Consider the following 26,822-nt stretch of genomic DNA (forward strand, 5'->3'; position numbering starts at 1 on the left):
ACTCTGATGGGAACAAAAGCCAGGTGGGGAGTGGGCGATATGATTATTAATTGAAAGGCACTCAATGCAGTTGCAGAGGGAACGCGGATACCGCTTAGAAAACTGTCTATGGTGGATCTAGGCTCTCCGATGGGTACATGCCACCGGAAGGGAATGGGGAGTGCTGGTGGGATATGATAACTACACTACAATAAAATTAAATGTGCAGCCAACTTGGCTGAATGGGGGTGGCGGGGGAGGGGGTATTGCGATGGAGATAAAATTGTACACGAATATGTATGTGAATGTAAATGTAAGCCAGAGCATTAGAAGATGGAGGTGTGGCCAGATGCAAACAAGAAAATACAATTGGTAAAATGGAACAGACAAGATACAAACTACAGAATTCAGTTGGTACAGTCTAATATCATACAATTGGCACGGAAGAGCGCAGCCAGGCAGAAATGCATATGAGATACCGATAGAGGCGTACAAATAAGAAATTGCAGTGGCCTTAGTTGTCGTGCTGATCTCCTTGAAGGAGCAGTACGGGGTCCGGATGAACGGCCCACAGGGAGCAGTGTTCATGGGTGGGGATATAAGGTGCTGAGACACAGCTGAGCAGGCGAGTAAGGGGAGAAAAGAATACAGGAGTAGTAAGCCCATTGAGGCATCAGCGTGGGTGGGGGATGGATGGCGAGTGAGGAGGGAAGGGGAACTGGGACGGGCTATCAGGGATGTTGTGGGGTAGGAGGAGGGTGAAGGGATTGAGGGAAGTAGGAAGGATCAAAACATAAACATTCCCATCAAAAACTACTCATCTCAATTGAAGTTCAATACGTCAATTGTTGAGGGTGCGTCTCATATGTAATTCACAACAGCAGGTCAAAAGCGTCACTACCAGAGGATTCCAGCTTCAGAGGGGACCAGCATTTGTCTCTTTCATCAGAATGGGTCAGTTCATTCTCCTTTTTTATCACCTTTTCTTCGTTCCCAAGGCTCCCAGAAAGGGATGCTGCATATCATGTAGAAGCGAGCGGTGTCCATGCTGGATTCATTCAGGGAGTCCAGAAATTGGGACAGATCCTGTGGATCATGACAATCTCTTGAGCGTCCATCCACTGTGATCCACTTGATGGCTGGCTCCAACAGGTCATTCTTGATGTCCCACTTTTATAATTTGGAGAGAAGAGCAAGAGAGCGCTCGGTGTTGGTATCCGGGGAGAAGTCAGCTGCAATATTGATACAGTATCCATCCATGTCATATGGGCCAGGTTTATGAGCTTCCATAGGAATCTGTCAAATATGGGAATGCCTTACAATGCAGGCAATGATGAGGCGGGCCTTGTGGTTCCGGGCGCAGGTGGGCGGCGTACCCGTATCCAGTGTGTTCTTTGGATTTCAAGAGGAGAGACAAAGGACAATCCAGTCAGTTTGGGATGAGATTGAGCAAGAATGCTTGTGTATCAGAGAGTTCTAAATGCTCAGGAAGTCTGTAAAAATGAATGTTGTCCCAACAAGATCGGTCCTCCCGGTTAAAGAGATTATGTGCCAGATACCTTGATGGACAGTCTCCAGGTTTGTGATCTTCCCCCCGCAGGAGTGAGGTATCCATTCAATGAGTCAACTTTGCATAGAAAAGCCCCATATCAGTTTTAATACTCTTTATACCTTGGGTATGATCTGTAATTTTCAATTCCAAGTTGGATAGTTGGGTTGGGTACCAATTGAGATGATTTCTTTGAGAATAGCATCAAGGGGTGTGTCTTGCATGGTGGGGTTGCTGGTGGCACAGAAGCCAGAGTTTATTTGCTGCCAATCACCACTTCAGTGAAGAGGAGCTGTCTGGAGTGTTTATCTGTTGCCATAGTTGATCAAAGGGGGGGGGGGGGGGGTTTGCTTTGGAAGGTGGCTGGGAAATGCCCAATTGTACCTATAATCAGTGACCAGGCAGGAAGTCTCCGATATATATGTAACAGCCTGGGGGGGCATAGGGAGCAGGAAGGAGAGGGAGAGACCAACAGGCTCACCAGCAGTAGATGTGAGCAATGTGGAATGGGCTGCTGGAGAAGGGGCCGTCTATGAGCACTCTCCAAAAAAGTAAAATCCAGGTCAGGCCCCACAGGCTAGGAAATGCAAAGACTGGTCCAACAAAGGCTTCCTAAAGGGGTTGGAAGAGAGAGGGGCTCCCCGATCACAGTCGTACTCACCTCTGGAGCTAGGGGCTACTCTGGAGCAGGAGGCCGCTGACCGCGAACCCTGGAGCCAAAAAGAAGATGTTGATAGCAAGTTGTGGGTTTTGGGCTATATGCACCAGAGACTAGGAGAGTCAAACCAATCTCTCTAGAGAGAATCTGTAGCCGGGGACAGGAGCCCGCAATATACTCCAGGTCCCTGCGGAAGGTCAGGGAAGAGGCAGGTCTGAGGCAGGCTCCATTGTACGAGGCGGTGAGAGCACTGTGGTCAGGAGAGGGCATCTTGTATCATAGTACCTGATCCTGGCTGAGAGCATGAGTTGCCGCTGTTGCAGACAGTAGGCATCTTCTGGCCTGCAAATTCGTTTTGGAGGTGCCAGAGCATGGGGCCAAGGAGGGTGCAGCGGCGGCGTTGGCCTACTTTTATCCCCTGTACTGTTGGAACTCAAGGGAAAGTAGCCACATTGGGTTGTGGCGTGACTCCACTCCACCTTCCCCACAACCAACCTTGTCTGATATGTCTTCGTATTTGATCAGTCGTAAAATGTGTAATATCTGTTGCTAAATTATCAAGACTTTTATGGTTGCTTAGAGTTTGACAGATGTGGGTTTTCTTGGCTCATTGCTAAATTTTTTAGACTTAAGGGGTAGTTTAGAGTTTGGCAGATGCAGGACATCTTGGCTCTATTTAGATAGTATACCTATGTATACATTCTAAATATGTCAGATGCCCTATTTGCAGTGTATTCCCATGTATACACTCTAAATAAGGCGGAGAAGATATTCACTCATTTTGTTTTGGCCAAACTCTAAATGCCCTCTGTTGTCAATGTAGATTACTTCTATTTATGTCCATACTATACATTTATCTTATATGGATGTCTAGTAAGTATTGCATCCATATTGGAGTCCATGACTCTAATCCATTATTTCAATAAATATTTCCCTATGAATGAACATTATTGCCAACACTCTAGATATCAGTGGAACCACTATCACCAATGATGCAATTGCTGGTAGGCAGTGGAGGCATTATTGCATTGATCAACAAATATTGTGAAGCTGTTTATCCCCAAAGGCAGATACTCACTTTAAGAAAGACATGAAAAAATAATTCTGGTCATAATGTACAATGCTTACCTCCATCCTTTATACAAAAGGCATCAAAATGGTCACTTGGTAAGGATGGACTTTCAATGTTGACATCAATGGCTTTCATAACATGTTGGCCGCTTCCCATGTTTGTGCAAACTGTTGACCTGAAAAAAATATATTACAAAAAAGGCCAGTAAGAACCTTCTGTATAATGATACAGAGTAATTGTTATTATGGTAATTTAGCAAATATACTGGGCCTGATTCACAAAGTTAAACTTGCCCTTTTGTGGAGACTCCACAGTCATGAAGTTGCTACAAATAAATTACCTTTGTGAATAGCAAACAATTGTAACCTTACACAGAAGTGCACTTTTAACTTTGCGAATCAGGCATAAAATACATAGACTAGCATTGCACCCGAATTCGAAAGCATAAATAGAAAACAATTTTGCAAGGATTTGTTTCATATTATATAAAGGTATAACATCTTATATTACTTCTTAAAGGTTCCGGAAGTAAGGACTGTAGGATTAATGGATTAGAAGAGAAGAAAGCAAAGCTAGAGAAGGAAGAGTCAAGAATGGGTGATGAAGAAGAGAACAAAAATTGTTATGAATGACACAAGTTGAAGGGAATCCTTAAATCCCTTATTCTAAGTTCTGCACTAATTCAGCATCAGTATTGTTGCACCCAAAATTACAAATTCTTCAGGGATATGTAATTTCGGCTTTTGAAATTATCACAATGTGGTGGCTGCAATCTGTCTATAAAAGCCCTTCTCTAACTTCATTATACATGTGATATAAATCTTTAGTCACCTGTAGGAAATGAGGTACATGCTCAGCTATAATAAGTTATTACAGTTGACTTATGACGTCGCCATGGCTGCTGCCTGAGGCAGAAGCCAGGGTGAAAGTCAGGTGGCTGGGCATAATTACAACTGCAGGAATGGGTTTTTCCTTCTTCTTAGATATTTCTCCGCAGCAAGAAAAAGTAAGCAGCAGAAAGCAGATATTTATTTCTATATGTTTGTCTTTTCCACACTATAGGTCATTCTAAAAAGATAGAATGTCTGCATGATTCCACTCGTTCTGAGGTACAGCATTTGTCTTATTCTAATTTACATTAAACTAATTCTAGTATCGTTGTACAGAAATTACTGAATGCATTGTGGTGTGTTTAATTTCACACTACAGATTCTGGTTTTATTCTTTTTCTCTGCAATGAACATAAAAGAGCAAGGTAGCTCCAAGGATGTAAACTAAGGGGCGGATGAAGGTGTGCCATGTACTATAGGGAATAAAATACCCTTGCAGTACGTTAAAATTATATTGCAAGTCACCCTGGAATTCCATGACTTTATGAAATAGATCAGTTTTAGGCCTTGTTTCCCTCTGTGTTCACTTGCAATATACTTATAATGAGTGGCATGAGAGTACTTTATCTCGTATATTATGAGTTATTCTTGTGAAATGGAGAATTACTGGGTAATACACTGTTACCACAACAATTTCCCTATTACTCTGCTATATTCGGGAAACATATTCCAACAACTGCCAGCGGAGAATACACAGGCAAACCCCAGAGTTTGCAGTAACTTCACGTGCAATATTACCACACACCTCAGATTTTCTCTTTGGACTGGTAACTCCTAATATCAGCCGAAAAGAAAAGTCCAAAGCACTAATAAGGATGTTTCATGAAGGAAAAAATGCTCAGTAAATGGTTTTAAGGAAATGGAACAAGAAAAACCGAAACTAAGTGAAGATGGAATGTGGATAGAATATAAAGGTACAGAATATAAAGAAGGAAAATGCAAAGTTCCAAAGAAATACTACGGGAGCGGACAGAAACAAATAACAAGCATATGCAATGCAATAGGTCTCGCATTAATGAGAGTTTAAGCTATTGGCAATGCAATAGCTTAAACTCTAGCAAATGCGAGACCTATCCCTTATCATATTTGAGAGCACCTTTAAATGTGAGTTCAGCACGCCTGCTCTACAAAAAAACTCCACAAATATCACATTCCTATACAGGAAAGGGGTTCCTAAAGTGTTCCAGAGTCTCACTGGGAAAAGCCTCAACTCCCTCGAGTCAAGTCCTGCAGACAAGTCTCTGTTTTAGGTTTTAAAAATACCAAGGACTGGTACTCAAAGCTTGACAGTACCAGATGGTTAACACTCCAGCCTGAAGGAGTAATAGACACAGCCCCAAGGGCCCGGTGCTCTCCGACATGCACGTCCGGTGGTATCTTTCCCAGTCCCAGAGTTAATGACCTAGGCGTCAAAGCCTCATCTTCTCATAGGGAACCGAGGGCCGCTAGGATTCCCTGGCAGAAATACAGGCTCTTTGCCTCGTCAGCTTGGGCAAGGAAGGCAGGTGGTTACAGGCACAGTCTCACCCCTAAAATTAGAGTGAGCCCGTGCTGGGAACGCTGCCGAGCCCGCGGACAGGGCGTTTCTGTGCGGGCACTGCCAGCCCAGCTGATGGGAGCATGTGGGCGTTTTTGTACAGTGACAGGGGGAGGGGCGGCGGTCAGCTGTCGCACACACACCCAAGCCTGCCAAACACTGGGAGGGGAGCTCGCTGCACAAGCGGTGAAACCTAAACAGTGACAGGCGAGGGCACTAGAAGCAGCTGAATGCACGAGCTGCACAATAGAAGACAGTTTGGTTGTAGTGTAGGTTTGAGGGGTGGAGTCGGCGTGCTCACAACAAATACACATGTTGCTCTGCAGTGACGAGCCATCACGTCATATCAGCTGCAAGGCTCGAGCCAACAGGCAGTCTCTCCTCACGCCTGCAAAAGCCAAGCCGTGCTGGGAGGGGCGCTGTTCACGAGCCCTGAGACAGCAGCCACCACTATCAGCTATTAACATTGAAAGTTAGAGTGACCTGATATTGAAAAGTAACAAGCTGCCTCCGCGTGCACATCTCCTGTCCGCGCAGGCACAGCGAGCAGGAGACAGGGAAGGACAGGAGATGCGCACGCGTACACATGTCCTGTACACGACAGGAGATGTGCACGCGTACACATGACCCGTACGCGTGCACATCTCCTGTCCATAAGCGGTCATATCTCCTGTCCCCCTTCGGCCAAGAAACCGACGACAATAGATCTCGCCAAGGTGATCAATGCATGCGCTGCATCGCTAGGCGAGACCTAAAAAAGGAATAAAAAGGCTCTAAAAAAAGGGAACAAAGGGAGAAGAATGAAAATTAGGAAATGTTGGTGGCTAAATGTTGGCACTCTTTGCAGACTACTGAGTTGTTACGACACATTCCTGCCCTTTCCCACTGTGCTGGCACCGTTTCGACAGCCTATCACCAACACATGCACCCTTGTGTCATGGTGCAAGGGTGTCTGTATTGCATGCAGGATTGTTTTTGTGCAGGAAGGAGCACCTTCCTGCACAAAAATAATCCTGGGAGTCTTTTTATCTTTCTATGTTTGCTTTAAAATGCATCATTTGCATAGAAAGAAGAAAAAACGAGGAGAAATAGTGATATTTCTACTCGTTGTGCCTCTCTTGGGGAGGTGTAAAGTTTTGGTACATTCATTTAAATGGTCTTGTAAATCTGGGGATGCATCAAATTCAATGGATGTTGCATGAAAACACCCACTGCAACACCCATGGCACGCTTCCCTAGTGAAAAGTAAGGCAACGCAGCGATTTGCGCTGCATTGCCTGTCTCCATATTTATAAGTTCGTTCAAAGCCATGCAAAGTGACTTTGCATGACCTCATATATATATGATTTTGTGATTTGCGCCACTGTTGCATCACAAAAAGTAACACAATTGCAGCGCAAGTGTCTTGAAAATATGGGCCCTAGTCTGTAATCTTAGTTGTTGAAAAATAATAGTATTTTCTTTTGAGGATTTGGGCCCCGATGTAGGTAATTCTATTTTACCGATTCATAAATACCGAATTTTACTGATTCGGGGGCAGATTTATGTTAACTGGCGCATCCCCAGGGATGCGCCAGTTAATGTGCGCCACTGTGCGCCACAGCTCCGCCACCCATGGTGCGCCGCATTTACAATGCGGCGCACCATGGGGCAAAAACGGCACAGATGCGTGACGCATCTGTGCCGTAAAGGCGGCGCATTGCTGGAGTTGCGTCGCAAGCGCGACGCAGCTCCAGCAAGGCTCGGGGGGTGCCCTATCTGACCAATGCTGCATCAAGACCTACGCCTGCTTCAAGCAGGCGCAGGCTTTTGACGCAGCATTGGCCTGAAAGTGACTGAGTGAAATCTTATAGATTTCACTCAGTCACTTTTGCGAGGCGCACCTGCCCCGGAACGCCCACCCTGCGCCGGAACGCCCACAAGCGGCGCAGGGCTTTACAACGTGACGCATCTGCCTAGATGCGTCACGTTGTAAATTGTTCGTAGGGATGCGCCACGTTTACGCCACCTTGCGTGACGCAACAGCAGCGTAAACGTGGCGCAAGGGCCTCATAAATCTGCCCCCCGGTATTTATGAATCAGTAAAATAGAAGGAGGGAGATTTAGGTAAAATCGGTAATTGAATTACCGAATCTGTATTTACCGGTATTTTGTCTCCTACATCTGGCCCTAGATTGTAAACTAACTGGAAACCAGTGGATTACCGGATGTACAACTGCCTGCTTTTACCAGTGATCTAATCTTCATTTGAGATACATCTGATTAGACTTTTCTTTACATGACTATAGAACTATATTCATAAACATTAATGGATGTTGTTGGCTACAACCTAAAACACAATAATACCACCACCAGCAACAACAATGATAATTATAACAAAAATAACAACAGCAAGTACAATAATCATAATTATAGTAATAATGATGATGATTATAAACTCTTCCTATAGTGCACCACAAAAAAACAGTTTTAATCCTGGATGAAAGGTGTGACTGCTTCAGCCATGTATCATATGATTAAGAATCTCTGTTAAACTGGCGTATGAAATGAATGATTGACAGACGAGAAAGCATGCTTCTTCTTGAGGTCACACTAAGAACAATATGGAAATACATAGACTGCATCAAGCGTTATTGCTAAGTCTATTTTTCTTAAACTCTTTCATAACTTATGTTACAAAGTTGCTGGAAAGAAAGATGTGTCGTCTGTCATCAGATTGGTCTCCTCGAGGGACATGTAGTGCCATTTGGAGAAATTCAGTAACAAAGAAAAGCAAGGAACATTTGAATGAAAACCAGTAAGTGAAAGGTGGATTGGTAAGGATATGAAGGGACTTAGGATAAAATGTGGTGGAAATTGAGGAGACTCAGTGGAGTTCCAGGTGTGTGTGTATAGGTGATGCAAGCAACCAAAAGGAACTTGTGTTACTGCACTTTTCAAACTCATATGTTAGACAATTTTTAAAGTAGGTGCTTCATCTGAAGGCCACATCTCTTGAACGGTGTGCACTGATTACACTATCAGGGACGTCATTCTATGACACCCAAGTGTAAAAGGTTCTGATTAACTTAAGGATAGGTTTCCTCAAAGAAAGTGGAGTGATGTAACTTCCTACCAGCACATCAAGCAATCATTGAGGACTCTATCCATACCACTCGTCAGAAAGATGCTCTGGAAATCCTTGCCAAATACAACAAGCATTGGCAAGGCCAATAGATCTCTGCAAAAACCGAGCTATTGTCCTTGTCAATGTGAATGTCTTTTCGCCATGTTGTCTAGCAGCACATCTGCTGTTCAGCATGGCTGAAAGTCACTGAAAAAAGTGCTATGATCCAGCCAGAGCAGGCCATATCATAGCGCTTTTTGTGTTAGGGTGGGCAGAACAATAAACTCAATTTGGGGGGCGAAGAGACTCGGCTTCCGCTCAACATCCTGTGATTCTGGGCTTTCAGTGACTTTTAGTCATGCTGAACAGCAGATGTGTTACTAGACAACATGGCTAAAAGACATTCACATTGACAAGGCCAATAACTCGTGCATTGCTAATGAAAAGCACTCAAATACCTTCAGGTGGTGTTGGCGCTATATAAAACTTCACAAACAAAAACAACTGGTACTAATGTAAAGTGCTCCAATACATTTGGTTGGCATTGGCACTATATAAAGCTGCACACAAAAGTAACTGGTGCTTATGTAAAGTTCTCCAGTACCTTTGGTGGTGTTGATTTTACATAAAACTGCTCAAACAAAATGTGAAAAACAAAGTTGTGGATGGGAGGATCTGTGCAACAGAGTTCAGTGGGGGCAAGCAGCAACTGGGAAGGTGGGACGGACAACCAACAGCAAATGCGGACAGCCTCAGGGAGATTAAGTGATTTACTTGTAATCACATGTGGAACTGAGGCCGAGGCTAGGGTGACGATGTGGCGACCTCTTGGGAGAGGATGTGGCGCAAGGGCCAGAGCTACCAACTATGTAGCTTGGAAACTGAGTTTGAGTTTCTGCTTTGGTTAAACATCCTTGATTCTGGGCAAATTCCTTCATCTCCACATGCCTACAAAAATGAATGCGTCCCCATGTAAAGTAACTGGTGCTAATGTAAAGTGCTCCAATACATTTGGGTAGTGTTTGGCGCTATATAAAACTGCAGAAAAAAAAGTAACTGGTGCTTAAGTAAAGCGCTCCAATTCCTTTGGGTGGTGTTGGCATTACATATGCCTGCACAGAAAAAAATAATGTGAAGAGCAGAGTTAGGGGAGGATGGGATCAAGGGGGAAGAGGGGCTCAATCATTACATCAATCAATCAGGATTTGTAAAATGCGGCTAATCACTTAATAGTGTATGCAGGCGCCTGCAGGCCCCGGAGGCTTACTCAAACAGGCAGCTCTTGAGGGCCATTCGAAATTCGGGATCTGTGCAATGGGAGTTCAGCGTGGGCAATCAGCGACGGGCAGAAGGTGAATGGGTAACCAATAGCAAATGCGGGATGCCACAGGGAGATTAAATGATTTGCCTAAATTTACGGTGTCCTTGTGAAAAGTAACTAGTGTTAATGTTAAGTGCTCCAATGCCTTCGGGTGGTATTGTTAAGTGCTCCAATGCCTTCGGGTGGTATTGGCGCTATATAAAACTGTGCAAAAAAAGTGTTTGGTGCTTATGTAAAGCACTCCAATACATTCAGGTGGTGTTGTCGCTACATAAAACTGCACAAAAAAAACAAATGTGAAAAGCAGGGTTGAGGGAAGAGGGCATCTCATGGGAGAGGGATCTGTGCAATGGGAGTTCAGCGTGGGCAAGCAGTGAAGGGCAACTAACAGTAAATGCGGGCTGCCACAGGGAGATTAAGTGATTTGCTCAAGTTTATGGTGTCCTTTTGAAAAGTAACCTGTCTTAATATAAAGCGCTCCAATACCTTTGGGTGGTGTTGGAACTATATAAAACTACTCACAAAAAGTAACTGTGGCTAATGTAAAGTGCTCCAATACCTTCGGATGATGTTGGCACTATATTAAACTACACAAACAAAATGTGAAAAGCAGAGGAGGAGGAGAGGATCTGTGCAACAGAGTTCAGCGTGGCAAGCAGCGATGGCTGGAAGGCGGCTTGGCAACCAATAGCAAATGCAGGCTGCCACAGAGAGATTATGTGATTTGGCCATAATCACAAAATGTGGAACTGAGGCCGAGGCTAGTTAGGCGATGTGGTGTCCTCTTGGGAGAGGATGTGGCCAGAGCTTTTGACTATGGAGCTGGGAAACCAGGTTTGAGTTTTGGCGTCAGCTTAACATCCTAGTGACTGGGCAAATCAATTAGGGCCTGATTTAGATCTTGGTGGATGGGTTACTGAGTCACAATGGTGACAGATCCCGTACCCCGAAATAGAAATCCCCTAAGGTATAATGGAATTTTTATTTTAGTGGATGGGATATCCATCGGGCTGACCCTGACTCCTAAAGGTCAGGGTGGGCTCAACTGTATTTCAGGTAGCACTTAATAGATGGGTGACCAGGGTGCTTAACTGGAAATTAAAATCCCTCACCTTCTCCTAGGTATTCCTTTATTAGTGGAGCTGGTGGAGAGACTAAAATAATAACTCTTGGGTAATGTGGACTGTTATGGTCCTATGACTCTATGTTTTAGATAAAAATAGGGTCATAGGACTATTACAGTCCACATGCTCCCTGAAATACGGTTGTGTTCACCTTGACCTTTAGGAGTCGGGCTGAACCCGATGATGAAACTTGACACTACTAGAGTGTGTATGGATTATATATAAAAAATGAATTTTTTCCTTCCCCGCACAAGTCATGCGGAGCTAGCATGCCCACTAGGGGTGATAAACCCCTCTGCACCGTGTCCAGTACATTATAGGCAATAACATCCATGACCTCTGGTGGGATACCTTTTAGTTAAATTGACAAAGCATATGAGACAGACGATGAAGCGAGCAAATGGGAAGCCTGTGGGTAGGCTGAAGCCCACAGATAAAACACAACTTGTCTCTTTGAGACAGCACATGCGCTGTCTAGCCGAGATCTAAAAACAGGAGTGGTATTTATTTACACACCAGGCATAAGTAGGAGTGGACATAGTTTATGGAAGCCCCCTGCTATTTTAAGAGTGGGGACTCTGTTTTAATTCCCTATGGCCAAAGGCGTCTCAAATGTGTTGCCCTGTGCCTCAGCACTGCAGCTAATGGCCTTTGCAAACAATGTATGTGTGTAAACTGAATGTTGGTTGTTTTTAACCCCCCTTCCCCGATCCCACTGATAGCATCCCTTTTAGTTGTGGGATCGGAATAGTGGGAGCTTATCTTAGAATCTCATTTTTGATAAGTAATAACCACCTTCACACCATTAACCTTTCTATCATCCAATGAACTACGAGTGTGCAGTGATTTTGTGCATTGAAGCTACATAAAGAACACGAGTAGAAAATAAACATGCATTAGCACCATACATTACTGTTAAAAAAATACATCCAGCACATTTTCTTTACTCTCAACATGCTGTTTAAAGGTAATATTTGTCTGGATTGGTGAAAAGGTAATATATGTATGTTTAAAAATAGTGTTCCTTTCAGCCGCTTCTGAACTCAATTACATAATTGATATGTTGAAAACCTACATGTGATTTATGAAAAAGTAACATCACTGCATGATCTGTATGTAAGGACCTCTGCAGTACAATAATCAATTTTACTTGTGTCTAAAATGCTATTATCAATGTCAATGCCAGATTTGACTCTGGATGGTGAGGTACAAGCTGTAAGTCAGAACATCGACTGCAGAAATATTGAGCTAAAATAGCCTGGAGGTAAGTATATATTGGTATGTATATATTTATCATCCATATCTATGTACTTTGACGATCTATATTGTCAAAATGTTTTACATTGTGCTTTAAACAAAGATAGACTGAGTGGTGTTGCCCAGAATAAACACGTAGAAATTCTAAACATTGATGATCATTGTCATATACCTAATTTATTTTTAACTTAATGACAAAGTCCTGCAAATATACTACTAATTTATTTTTATTGACACATTTGTTTTCTCACCATAGCATGAGACAAGGGACACTACCTAGGGACGACAAGGGATGACTCCCTTCACTACAGAGAGTTTAATGATATATTATGTTTGGTGCTTGTACAGCTGCATGTCACAGTGTGTGAGACATCCAGCTGTCCAGGGTCAATCAATCAATCAATCAATCATCATTTGTAAAGCTCAACACTGTCACCCATAAGGGTATCTGGGCTCTGCCAAATGGGCCCATGTTATATAATATGTTCCTTAGTCAGTTACCTATGGCTTGTTGCACAACATTATGTTGCATTATGGAACTTGCAGTTCTAGTTTTACTACTGCATGTTAGGGCTCGAAAAATCCAGCACGCAAAGTGTTGATCCCTAAAACGCTGGGAATCTCTGAAAGTGTCACATGACACCTGTCTGTCTGCCTACTTTAAGACGTCCTTCAAAGACGCCATGTAGCACACCAAATTTTGAGGGTTTGTGTGTGTGTGTGTGGGGGGGCTGAGTAAAGATACATTTTCATTTAGTAAGTTTAACGTTTGTAATAAGCACCACACAGACGCTGTGTACTTATTTAATTTCCCTTTATTCCGGAGCGCCGGGAACTGCCTCTAGCCTCAGCGGTCGGCGGCAACTAACAACATGGCCGCCTTCCGTTCCTGTCCCCCGCACTTCCTGTTCCGTTCACCGGAACACTAGACCGCCACCACATATCTCCCCCCTTTATGCAATGAACAACATTGTATAACAGAGTCCTTACTTCCAGTTCATGTCATAGTCCTTGAACCTCTCTGGTACCTTCACACTCCTTCCCGCTCTTGTTCTCACCACCTCACTGACTTCTTCTTCTCCCTGTTCCGTTCCTTTCGGCCATCTTCCTGCGTCTCCTCTATCTCCGTTCATTACCTCCTCACTGCTTTCTTCTTTGCACCCACTCCTCGTACTTCCTCTTGCTCCCTCTTCTCCTTCTCTGTCTTCTACTTGCGGCTGTCCTTCTTCTACATTCCCTTCGCTCCTTCTGCTACGTTCTCTTTCACCTTCATCATCTACATACTCTGCTCCTTCATCCGTCTCATCTCCCCACTTCAAGATCTTGCTGCATTTAGCCATTCTGTCCCATGACCACACTTTCCCATCACTGAGCAGGGCCGATCGGGCATAGGGTTCCATCACTTTCAATGGTGGTGAAAATTTGCTTTCTCCTTTTCTCTTTAGGATGGCCAATTTTACTCGAACCCAGTCTCTCTTCTCCAGTCCTACTTCCTGAGCGTTCCTTCTTTTGTTGTAGTGCCTCGTGTATGTTTCTTGTGCTTTCTCCAGATTTCTTCTGACCACAGCAGGTGACCACTTACTCTGTATCACTAAATTTCTCCATGCCATGTTGTCTTTGGTGAAGGCCTCTCTTCCTCTCAAAACTTTGAAAGGGCTATATCCTGTGCTTCCCGGGGTGATCCGATAGGCCCAGATCATCTTCTCCAATTCCTTTTCCTAGTCTAGTCCATCATTAATGGCCGCTTGAATGGTGCCCATTATCACACGATTGAAACGTTCCACTTGCCCGTTTCCAGCGGGGTGGTAGATGGGCGTATGCTTCACTTCTATACCATTCCTGTCTGTGAAGGCAATCCATTTCGCTGAAGTGAATTGGGGCCCGTTGTCGCACGTGATTATTTTTGGGATTCCCTCTCTGACGAAAGTGGTGCGTAAAAAGCGCACCACCGCTTCCGTGTCCACGTTCTCCATAATCTCCACCTCGGGCCATTTGGAATACTTGTCGATGAGAACGACCACATACTTCTGAGTTCCTACTTTGTTGAGGATGGGGCCCATAATGTCCACTGATATCATTTCCCATGGTCCGTCTGGTACCGGGAATTTTCCCAAGGGTGGTCTTAACATGCTCTGTGATTTGTCCGCCTTGGCGCATGACTCGCATTGTCGCACATAACGTTCTATCTGCGCATCGATGGCCGGCCACCAGTATGCTTGTCTGGCCAATGGTTTGTGGTCTGTTCTCACCAGGAATTTAGCTCCCCACAAGTACTGCCTGAATTTCTCCATCGCCCAGACCACTGCCAGCATCTCCTTCTCGATAACGCTAAACTTCTACTCATTGGAAGCGAGCGCTCTTGAGGCAAAGCAGACCGTTGATGTGTCCCCGTTTTCCGATCTCTGCATTAGGACCGCTCCTAGGCCGCGATCACTGGCGTCCGTGGTGAGGATGGACTTTGCCATTGGGTCAAATCCTTTAAGGGGGATGGTGACACTCATCTCCTGTTTAAGCGCATCAAATTCCGCCTGTTCTTCCTGGCCCCACTGGAATTTGTTCTTTTCCTTGAGCAGTTGGCGCAAGAAATGAGTCTTCGTGGCGAAATGAGGAATGAATTTACTGTAGTACTCGGCCATTCCTAGGAACGACCGAACATCTTCTTTCTTGCCGGGCGTGGGTGCTTCCCGAATGGCTTTCACGTTGGATCTTTTAGGTTTTATCCCAGATTCGCTCACCTCATGACCGAGGTACGTGACAGATTGCACACCCAGCTTGCACTTAGACCATTCCGCCGTCAGGCCATTGTCTTGCAGTGTTCGCAGCACTTTGTGGAGTTTCTCGTCGTGGTCTTTTTTAGTTCTTCCCATTACCAGGATGTCGTCCTGAAAGAACTGTACATCTCTGACGTTCTTCAGCAGCCTGTGCATCAACTTCTGGAAGACCGCCGCTGCCGATGCCAGGCCAAACGGCATTCTCACGAACTCATAGCATCCGAAAGGCGTTATAAAGGAAGTGAGATGACTGCACGACGGATGTAGTCTAACTTGATGGTAAGCCGACGACAAATCCACCGTGGAGAACCATTTAATGTCCTTGGTTTTCGCCAACATCTCATTTATGCGCGGCAGGGGGAATTTATCTATGACAATGTTTTTATTCAGTTCTCTGAGGTCGACACACAGCCGTACCTTACCGTTGGGCTTCTGGGCCACAACCAGGGGCGAAAGCCATTCCGCGCTCTCTATGGCTCTGATTACTCCTTCCTTTTCTAGCCTGTCCAGCTCCGTTTGCACTGCCTCCCTGCTGCGGAACGGGATGTTCCTTACCTTGTGCACAACAGGTTTCGCCCCTTCCTTGAGCTTTATGAGGTGCTTGTATTTTTCCAGTTCTCCTATTTGTCCATTGAATACATTGGGGTATGCTTTCTTCCACACTTCCACGTCATCCTTCTCCTCCCGGTCCATCAGTAGGATTTTTTCTATGCCTCCAGGGTTGAGTTGAATACCCAGTGCCCCTTGGTCCTTCCAGCTCAAAACTGAGGGGCCTTTCTCCGCGATGTATAATTTGCAATAAGCGTGGCGGTCCCTGAACTCGAACCGGAGGGGGCAGTATCCCAGCATGGGAATTTGTTGTCCCGTATATGTGACTGGCCTCAGATCCATTGGGTGCAGTTTCTCCTCTATCATGGGTGCGAACTTGTCCTCCCATACTTGTCTTTGTACGATGGAAATGGGTGCTGCGCTGTCCGCAATCATCTCCACAGGTACCCCACCGATGTGCATGTTCAACCTGGGTTTGTCCGTGTCCGCTCCTTCCATTTCCAACACTTGAACATCAATATACAGGAACTCTTCCAGGTCTTCGTTATCTTCCCGGTCGCTTGCCTCATCTCGTCGCTCTTGGTCCACGTAGCGAACTACCGCTTTCCTGGGTTTCCGGCGGCACACTTTCTCATAGTGCCCGAAGATGCTGCAATACGAGCTTTTTGCCCTGAACGCAGGGCACGCTTTGTCATTACCCAGATGTGCATTGCTGCCGCACCTGTAGCAGCTCGGCTTAGCCCCTTTATTCGTTATATTGTCCCTCTGGTGGTAGGTGTTGTTGCTGTTGGGTCTTCTACTGTCTTGATTTCTCTGCGCGTCCATCTGTCTCGGCCGTTCGCTCCTCGACGTCGCCATTATCTTGCATACTGTTTGCGTCTCTCCTGCCTCCTTCTTGGCTGCCTGTGCGCAACGTCTGGACAACTCCGCCTTCTTGACCATGGCCCATATTTCTTTGAGTGGGGCGTCTCCATTCACCCACAGTTTCTCCTGGATGTGGGAGCTGGACGTGTGCATGATAATTTGGTCCCTTATCAGGTCGTCGTGAAGCGTGTCAAACTTGCACGTGAGGGCCAACTTCCGCAAGGCCGCGACGTACTCGTCCACCGTCTCTCCGCTCTTCTGCTTCCTCTGAAAGAAGTTGTATCTGTCGATCGAGACACACACTATCGGTCTGTAATGAGCGTCGAGGTCCGCAAGAGCGTGGCTGAAGACATCAGTGTCCGTGGCAACTCTCTCTGCTTTGACTATGGTATCATACACTCTGATCCCTTCCGGACCTAAGTTATGCAACAATATTTTCTTTCTTCTCTTGCTCGAGAACGGAGTGTCGCCTTCTTCTTCTAGGGCTTCAAGATAGTTGAGGAAGTACCTCTTCCAGTCTTCCCATTTCATCTCCGGTTCTCCGCACTTCGTCAGAAACGGCACCAATTGGGTGAGGGATGAAGATTGCGCCGCCATTTTGGGCACTTCTCTCCTATTGGCGGACACAGGGATCGTCCGACCAGGTGGGCTCCCCGGCGTCTGCTGCTCCTCTGTGACCCCTTCACTGCGATCGCCGTCGCTGTCTTCCTCTTCTTCTTCAACTGAGTGATCCTGTAGCACCAGTCGGCTATCCCTTTCAGATGGGACAGTCAAGCCAGACACCTCCTCTACCCCCTGCTGTTCCGCCAGGTTGCCGGGCACACCACTGCTGCAGACAGGGATGGGTTTCTCCTACGTTGTCCTGTGTCCTTTGCGCCAGCCCTGTGTAAAACTGCGCAACTTTGCCTTCTCCCAGGCTCTGCCTGTCACGTGATGCTACCAGGGGTTGTGTCCGTGTACCTTGAATTGTCCGAGCTGCAGGAATGCTGGCGCTTTGCTGCGCTCTCCACTGGGCTTTAATTCGGCACCTCTGCCACGCTCCGGTATATCGGCGGTGAAAAGCTCCGTTGGGTGCGTCTTTGTGTGGCGGCGCGCATGCGCGGGTCTAATGACCATTGCTCGTCGCCATTGTAACGTTTGTAATAAGCACCACACAGACGCTGTGTACTTATTTAATTTCCCTTTATTCCGGAGCGCCGGGAACTGCCTCTAGCCTCAGCGGTCGGCGCCAACTAACAAAATGGCCGCCTTCCGCTTCCTGTCCCCCGCACTTCCTGTTCCGTTCACCGGAACACTAGACCGCCACCACAGTAAGGACTTGTTCTCTGTGTTTTCATACCATAAGGCTCCCGCAGTACCTTTTCTGACCAAATGCAGCACAAAACGTGCCTCCTTTGAGGGGTATATTAACACGGAGGTGTGATTGACTCGTTGGACCTCCTTGTGAGCAACAGACATTGTTTTAGTGGGAGTTTTTTAGTGCCGGAAGTTGAAAGTGCACTTAGGAGGAGGTGCAGAAGGCCTCAGTGACGACGCTGGCTGTGCGCTGCTTTGATCAGCACTGACCGTCTGCCATGTTCAGTGCAGTGCACTCTCAGATGCCAACTGACGATCAGTGACAGTATGGACAGGATGCAGATCCTGCTAGATCAATTCACACGTGCCTTTGACTTCGCATGTGATACAGGCAAAATATAGGCGTGTGTCCATTTTCAGCCTGAATCTGGTCTCCCACCAATTAGTGCCACTGGAGGAAGGTACACAGGATCTGTTCTCACCTCATGGAACAGATGCCTGGTGCAACAGTATGTCCAGCATCAACTAGCAGGGGAGTTGCACTGTCGGACTCTCACACAGACTGACATCCATAAATGGAAACATGCTGTCAGCTCTGCTGATTTGTGTTATGATGCTGGCGCAAGAACTTTTGCAAAATGCATTAAGCCAACATTTGGCAGGCACGAGGATTACTTCTCCACACTGCCCAGAGAGACTGAGGGGGCTTTTTATCGGATCTTCATCCAACAAAGAAAGAGAAACAGGGCTAAGAAGGCCCATTTACTAGTTCGGCCCTTTCTAAAGTCCTGTGTTTGTTTCTATGTGAGACGCATAGAAGCACATGCAGCACAATGAAAGCAAAGATCGGATGATGCGGAAGCATTAGCTGTAGTTCACGAAGGCTCCCTTGCTGTGCGAACTTCTTTTCGCTCAGAAACAAACACAGAACTACGTTCCGAATAGCAAGGGTGCCTTCATTGTTGGTCCTGATTTTCGTTCTTTGTTAAACAAAGATCGAATGAAAACCATGCTATAACTCAGATGGCACGCTAGTAAATAGCCATATTCTGTAAAAAAAATGTTAAAAATTGTAGATTTTGCTTTTGGGCTATTGTGTCTACTAAAGACAGGGAAATAAATAGATGTTCCGTTTCTTAAAAAAATTGGGTATGAGTGCATCTGACCTGACCCCAGGATGGTAGATCCAAATGCGAAGCAATTAGGAAGTTTTGTTAGCCTTAGGCTAGCACGTGAGTCATGACGAAAGTTTTCTAAACTGTCCCCTGCAGATATAAAAAAAAAATTGCTTCCTGAATCCAAGGTATGTACGAGTAAAGAATCGCCTGTGATCAGAAGGATGCTGGCTCAGTGAACCTTTTGTATGTAAAGCAGTCCATTAGGATTCCCAAAGCGCGCACTTCATTGGAGGCAACACACCCAAAGAGCCAACAACCTTGGGTGATGGAAAAATACTCATCTGGGCTGAGCCAAGATCGATTGACAAAGTCCATCATTGAAGAGGGAGACCCAACCCCCATCTATGTTTATTTCAAGTACCAGGATATGACAGCTGTGCTGTTATGGCAGACCTAAAGCTACCAAATGTGAAATACTCACTTCTTTGTGGTTTAAAGTTGAGCTAATCGCGCTGGGTTATAAAGCAATTTCATGTTTATGTCTCAATTGTGGTCAAATAGTTAAATACCTATTTCAATTAAAAGGACAGCATACCACAGTTTCTTGAGAGGACAGGAACGGGACAAAGATAAGTCACCTGTAGAATTAATGCAGTCTTTTCTATAGCATTTTGTATTCACGTTGATATTTGTAAGTCCTGTGAGGCAAGTGTTGAAATCACTCGCCTCTTACCTAGTTTAAGAAAACTTCTGGAATATAGACAGGACCAGCTTTACTTATCAAAGACAAGGCACTCATCAAGGAAAATATAGAAACAATAGTTAGAGGCTAGGATTTGTTTTGTATTTACTTTTCACCAGTTACATGCCAGCCCTAATGATTTCAAGATATATTTTACTAACATTATAATTCATTTCGATTATGCAGTAAAACTCTTTTATAGTCCAATGAAACTTAACTGAGAATTTTATTACCCAGGTCTATCTGCCAGATCCGTTTCATTACCATTATTTCTTCTTAAACAAATACAGCTTTCCTATTTGGAAAGGACACGATATGGCTCAATTCTCACAGAGGTTTTAGCTTCGGTTGCTCTTCTCTTCTCAATTTACCAGTCATTAGTTTGTTTATTTTGTTTTTTTATATAAGTTTGGTTGTGTGTGCAGCTTTAAACTGCCATTTCAACCAGGCAAAATAAACCTTTTGTAATACATGAACCTTCCTTTTCAATATGAGTAGGTTAGCCCTACACAGTACAGAGGGCACGGTACCATGTATTTAAAAAGTAGGACATGTTCCTTTAAGTTTTACAAGCTGTGATAGTGAAGAACTCTTATAGTTGTTGTTCATTACTCCAAGCCCTACCTCTCCCATAGGATACCAATGGGTCGCCTTATTACATTTAAAAAGTGACAACATTCAATTGAGAGCAAGTAGGAAGTTTGCATAGAGTTTGGTGTCTAAAGGATTGAAATTTAAAACCCTCTTTAATGGTAAAGTCAGATTTTAAGTCACAGATCTGAAAATTGCACTTTTACAAAGTTGGCATTTTTTATCCTAACCATTTGGTGCCAGCAGCCTGGATCATGGGTAGCATGAGTAGGTGTGGCTCGCAGTTGGTCTTTGAGTATTCTTCCCAGACAGTGGGTAAGGGGGAACAGCTGTTGGCAGGATGTGCTGTCGCCTACCACACTTGCAAATCACAAAGACTCTGCCTCCGCACACTCACAAAGGGTTTTACATTAATATTTTGTGCCCTCAGAGAAACTGGGGTAGAGGGAAAGGACATTCCAAACGCAAATGGGGGGGTGCGACCCTCTAGAATCTTCTCCTACTTTAAAGCTCACACCAAATATTGGACCCTCAGACCAAACTCTACAGATCACTTCTGGACCTGTGGACTCTGCCAGAAAGGAGGACTATCCTGCAGTGAAGTCAACCCTGCTGCCCTGCTGTCTGACCAAGGACTGCTTTGCTGTCCAAGGCCTGCTTTTGCTGCACCAGGACTCCTCAATTGCAGTGATCTGCCATGCTGAATCCAGCCTGCCTGTGTGGACCCAGACCTCCAGTAAATCTCCAAGGGCCAGTTAGCTGGCCCACTGTTCAAAGCGACAGGGACATAACAGGCTTCTTCAAAGTCGATGCATTTCCATGCATCTCCACTTAATAAGACACAGTCCGCTACCGACTCCAGCCCTATGTGACATAGCTTCTCCTCGACTCATCTCATCGCACGACCTCGCAAGCTCAGGTGGCTTCTTTGATGCTGACACAGCCTGATGCTGAAACCAGCCCAGCACAACGCATCTCTTCCTCTGCGCCGACGCACTGTAGCACAAATCTCAGCAAGCTCCACCGGTTTCCTCGACAACATGCACGACCTCACACCGCAGCTCTTCATCGATGCTCATCAACTCCACCACTGCATGATGCACTTTGATGCCAGACTTCGCATAGCAACTTCTTGTAGATGGCTTCGCGATGCCGGCCCATGAATCTCATGCAAAAAGAACAATTGAGGGACAGAATGCTTAAAACAATGTCAAACATTCACCCCCAGTACAGATATCTGGGCCTAAGTCCATCATTGTTTTGCACACTATGCCATTCCACTTTAGACCCAGCCGCTTGCAAATCAGTCTTGACCCTGCTCCCCTTGGGAACAGTTCAGCCCAAACTCCCAGGACAGGACCTCCCTGGACCGGAAACAAGCATCCTGGGACTGGTTTCAGGGTATCACCCTTCATCAGCCAGGGTAGCTTGACTCCAGTGGCATGGTGAGCATGGGACCCACATCTGGGCATGCAGTTCCCACTTAGGGCGACAAATGCAAAAAAAACAATTGATGGAAGGAATGCTGAAACAATGTCAAACATTGACCCCAGTACAGAGATCTGGGCCTATATCCATCGTTTTTCTTCACACCATGCAATTCCAGTTTTTGGCCCTGCTGCCATGGAACAGTCCAGCCTGCACTGCCAGGCCAGGACCACCCTGAAGCTGAAACAAGCATCCTGGGACCAGTTTCAGGGTATCACCCCATATCAGTTAGGCTAGCTTGACTCCATTGGCGTGGTGAGTGCAGGACTCACGGGTGGGCATACCCTTCCTACTTAGGGCGACAAATGCAAAAAGAACAATTGATGGACAGAATGCTGAAACAGTGTCAAACATTGATCCCAGTACAGATATCTGGGCCTAAATCCTTCATTTTTTTGCACACTATGCCTTTCCACTTTAGACCCAGCCACATGCTGAACAGACCAGCCTGAACTGCCAGGCCAGGACCTCCCTGAAGTGGAAACAAGCATCCTGGGACCAGTTTCAGGGTATCACCTCTCATCAGGCTAGCTTGACTTCATTGGCATGGTGAGGAGAAGACCCAAGGCTGGGCGTACCCTTCCTACTTTGGGCGACAAATGTAAAAAGAACAATTGATAGATGGAATGCTGAAACAATGTCAAACATTGAACCCAGTCCTGAAATCTGTGCTTAAATCCATCGTTTTTTGCACACCATGCCATTCCAGTTTAGACCCAGAGATATATGCATAAGTCTTCACCCTGCTCCCCATGGGGACAGTCCAGCCAGGACGTCCCTGGACATGAAACAAGCATCCTGGGACAGGTTTCACCATATCACAAATCATAAGCCAGGCTTGCTTGACTCCAGTGGCATGGTGAGCACGGGACCCCTGTCTGGGCATACCATTGCAACTTTGTACCCATGCATCTCAGCACAAGAATTTCACATTTCAATGCCCGGGCCCACAAGGTATTTTCTCAGCCTGACTTTGACACCAGCCCAATGCAACGCTTCTCGACCCCTATACCAAAGCATCGCAGCGCATGTCTGGCCATCTTCAATGACTACACAGCACCTTGCATCGCAGTACGTCATCGACGGTCATCGACTCCACCGCTGCAGGATGGACTTCGCATCGCAGTATCTCATTGATGGCTTAACAACGCTGGACTGAACATCTTGATGCAAGGAGTTTGCATCTGGCCCACAAGGTACTTTGTCAGCAGAGAGGACTCAGTCCAGTACCTGGCCTACCCTCCATTGCAGTTGGCTATGGAGACTATTGGCTATATTGTGACTTGGACCTGGTCTACCAGGACCAGATAACCAGGATTGGTGCTTTTTGCTTTTTAGCACTTGATTCTCATAAAAACTTTTATTGTTTTGGTCTCAAATAATTCTACTCTAATAATTTTACTCTATTTTTCTGAATTGGTGTGGGATATTTCTTGTGCTGTGATTTCACTTTATCACTGTTTAAAGTGCTGCACAAATACTTTACACATTGCCTCTAAGTTAAGCCTCACAGCTTTTGTGCCAAGCTACCAGAGTGATCTGCCCAGATTTAGATGGACGTTTCCTTGTGTTTCACCCTAACAAGAATTGCGATTGCTGTTTAAGTAAGGTTTCACCTCCTAAACCATTGACCCAATTTCCTACAGGCTCCTACTACTTATTTACGATCTACTTACTTACGATCTTCCTTATCACTCTGTGTGCATGTATATGCGGAGCTTGGAGGACCAAAGAGGTAGTAGATGGGTGTGACACCTTGACAAATGTGTGGCTAGAAGGTCCTCCCTCCTCTGAGTATCAATGTTGAAAAGAAATAATGCACTATAAATAATCACATCAGTGATAAGGAACATCGTAAGTTACGAACTAACATACCCACACCGCATGTCTTAGTGTACATGTGGGCACTGAGCAGGAGCTACTCATTGCTATCAGGGACATCTTGTTCCTGAAGAAAGCCATTATGACCCTGTGGGCACCTTTGCAGATGGCTGAAACTGGTGGGGCGTAGATGTGGGAGTTCATCACTATCTCTTATCACATCTACCTATGTTCTTTTGTTCCGTCAAACCCTAGATGACTCCTTAGACTGCAGAAAAATAACAATCGTTAATGTCTTCATCCTTCTTAGCTTACCAGTAGCCATAGAGGTTACTAACTGATATTTTATGGGAATTTTGTTTACTGACGTACTCTACTCAGCTCCATCCAGTTTCTTCTAAAAGAACATGTGTTGACTTTTAATGAATTATACCTGCTTCTGAAGTCGAGAAACAATGGCGTAACTTTTTTTTGTAACCACGAAATGTACAGCTAAGCAAACAATGTAGCCATCATTCACAATCCTAATTATGCACCAAACATGAATTCAAATGGTGCAGGATAGTGAACTAGCTAGGTAGTTTACGGTTCTTAAGAGAATCGAAAGCTCAAAGATATTTACTCCTGTACTTGTGGTTTAGTATGGCAACAAACCATTACTAATTTAGACTGTCTGAAACACTATATTTACCGATAGGGACAGGAAAATGGGTGCTATGGTATGGGGAAGCTGGGCATGCAATATACATTGAACATCCACAAGCTAGAAAGGTTGTGAGTATTCAAAAACATCTTGCAGGTTGTTTGCAACCATAGAAACACAGTTAAATCTACCCATGAAAAAGAGAAAAATACACATACGTTTCCAGAGTACGAAATGGAAACATTGCACAACGAATTTTCTTACAGAGATACATATTTACCCAATTTAGAAACGGATACAAAATGTACAGTTAGACATGCCTGCACGTTGTATGCAGGAACAGGCGCACCCATGGATGTTTTTTGACGTACATAAATCTCCGGTCATTTAAGAGGTCTTTGTGAAACCCAGTAGTTAAAAACCTATGCAAGTCTTACGCAGAAAACTGTCACGCTTAGATTTTTGAGTTTTACACAAAGTCGTTGTGAATCATGTCTCAGGCCTTCTATGCCCCACAGTCATCAAAGCAAAACTTTGAACTAGTTTCCATATCTCTACTCTTCACTTTCACACTCCCAGTTTCCCATCTCCTTCATCGTCAAGCCATCTTTTAAACTGCAAGGATAACGGATGCAGATAAGATGACCTGCATGTTGCAATATGCAGCCGTTCGAATGCTGTTCCAAAACCCTACTATATCACTAACTTTATAGTGTAGGCAATATTGGCTGTTAATTATCTTCTCATTTTATTATTGCCATGAGCCACTGGTGAGGCTCCATAATGAGGTGGGAATGAACAGCCAAGATTGACCCTCAGGTAAACCCAACAATGCTATTATAATCCCTGAAAGAGGACCCCCACCCTTCCACAGAGGTGGGTGATCCCTTGCAAGCTCAAGGGGGCTTAAACCATTTGCCTGGCTCTGGCTTAGCGCAGGGTCCTCTCGGACACTAGATCCCAAAACCAGGGAAACCTGGTCCCTGCCACAATGACCATCCAGCTATTCCTTCTCTATGAGAGAAAGTATACTGGGTTATTGCATTACATCAGCAGCACAATGGATATGTTGCACACTATTTCCCCTTTGTTTGAATTGTATCTCACATCTGGTTGCCACCAACAGATGTAAGATACATTCAGTGCTTAATTTGTAGAAGAATAGGTGCTGGGGCCCTCATTGGGAGACCACCGCAGTGTGTCCCACCCATTGCCACTGTATTTACACAACTACTAACCATCACACTGCTACAGGTGTGGGAATTCAGACTGTTCAAGGCCACAAAGCCTTCAGTATGGCTTGGGTGGCAGGTATTAGTTGCTTTTAATGTAAACAGGGCTTTTCTGCTCATGTTTAAATTAGACAAACAGCAACACCATGTGGCAGCTGTCATAATTGCTGCTTCTGGCAATTAAGTGCTGGTGCCGAGCAATGGAAACCACGAGCTCAAATTAGGCACTGGGTACATTTAAGGCAAAAGGGTAAAATAGTGCACATCTTCAGTTGCTTCCTTCATGTTTAAATTAAAGGCATCTTCAACATACACTGCCCATTCTGAAAATGTGAGATTAGACTTCAGACACTGCAATTGCACGGTGTCTGTGCCCCTGGGGGATTGTGCCTCCAGGTGACTCTTCAACCATAAAGTCACCTCATGCTATGTGAGTGTAGGGACAGTATATGATGGCCTGGCCTTTGCTAGTATTAGGGCTTGGGTGACTGTAGTGTGTGGGGTGGGATGTTCATTTCCATAGGCTAGGTCTTCTCCTTCGCCTCACCTGAATCACCTACTCAGGTGCTAAATTAGAGGTGAGAGGCTATGGCAAGGGGCAATGGCAAAAGTGAGAATGTAGGTGAAGCGAAAGAAAGGAAGATTAAATGAAAGGACTACACGATTATCAAAGTATTGTCTGGAAAGAGGGAACGGACCCCAGGTGGATGAAACACAAATGAATGATTACAATGAGTAATTCCAGGCTTCCTCTCTGAGACTGTGGTGCGGGGCCAAGGTGAGAAATCATCAACATAAGCGTATCATGCCCTGGGGACTGTAAAAGATGAAGTTTTTTTAATCCATGTAATTTGTAGTAGCACAATCACTCAGCAGCACCACCTCAGTCCTTTTCTGCAGGGGCTCTGCCCCACAATTGTGCCATGGTTCATGCTCCATTACTGTTGTGTAAGGGAACTGTGCACTTCATAGAGTTCAAAGGTAAAGGATGTTAGCGAGACACTGTCGCTAACAGTAAAGAGCTTGAAGCCTGCCCGTTGCTTACCATTTGTTGGCTTGTGTGGCACTCTTCTCTACAGCCTTGCAATTCGTCAAAACAGGCCTAACATGATTCTGTTCCTCTCTGTAGGACAGGGACTAAGCACTGATTGAATCAACGTAATCAGTGCTCGTCCACTGCTCCTGACATGATTGAGATACTGGTATGTTCTTTT

The 26,822-nt window shown here is 45.2% G+C and overlaps 1 protein-coding gene across 1 annotated transcript in view; it reads right to left on the reverse strand.

Annotated features, from left to right (window-relative positions):
* The window catches only part of SUSD5 (sushi domain containing 5), a 634,112-nt gene that overhangs the window by 395,957 nt on the left and 211,333 nt on the right, over positions 1-26,822 (reverse strand). The window contains exon 3 of the mRNA XM_078688337.1: positions 3,315-3,433. Coding sequence (XP_078544463.1) covers positions 3,315-3,433 — 119 coding nt within the window. The remainder of the gene's footprint in view (positions 1-3,314; positions 3,434-26,822) is intronic.

The sequence above is a fragment of the Lissotriton helveticus genome, chromosome 4_1, assembly GCF_964261635.1.
Source record: "Lissotriton helveticus chromosome 4_1, aLisHel1.1, whole genome shotgun sequence".
Classification (NCBI taxonomy): Eukaryota; Metazoa; Chordata; class Amphibia; order Caudata; family Salamandridae; genus Lissotriton; species Lissotriton helveticus.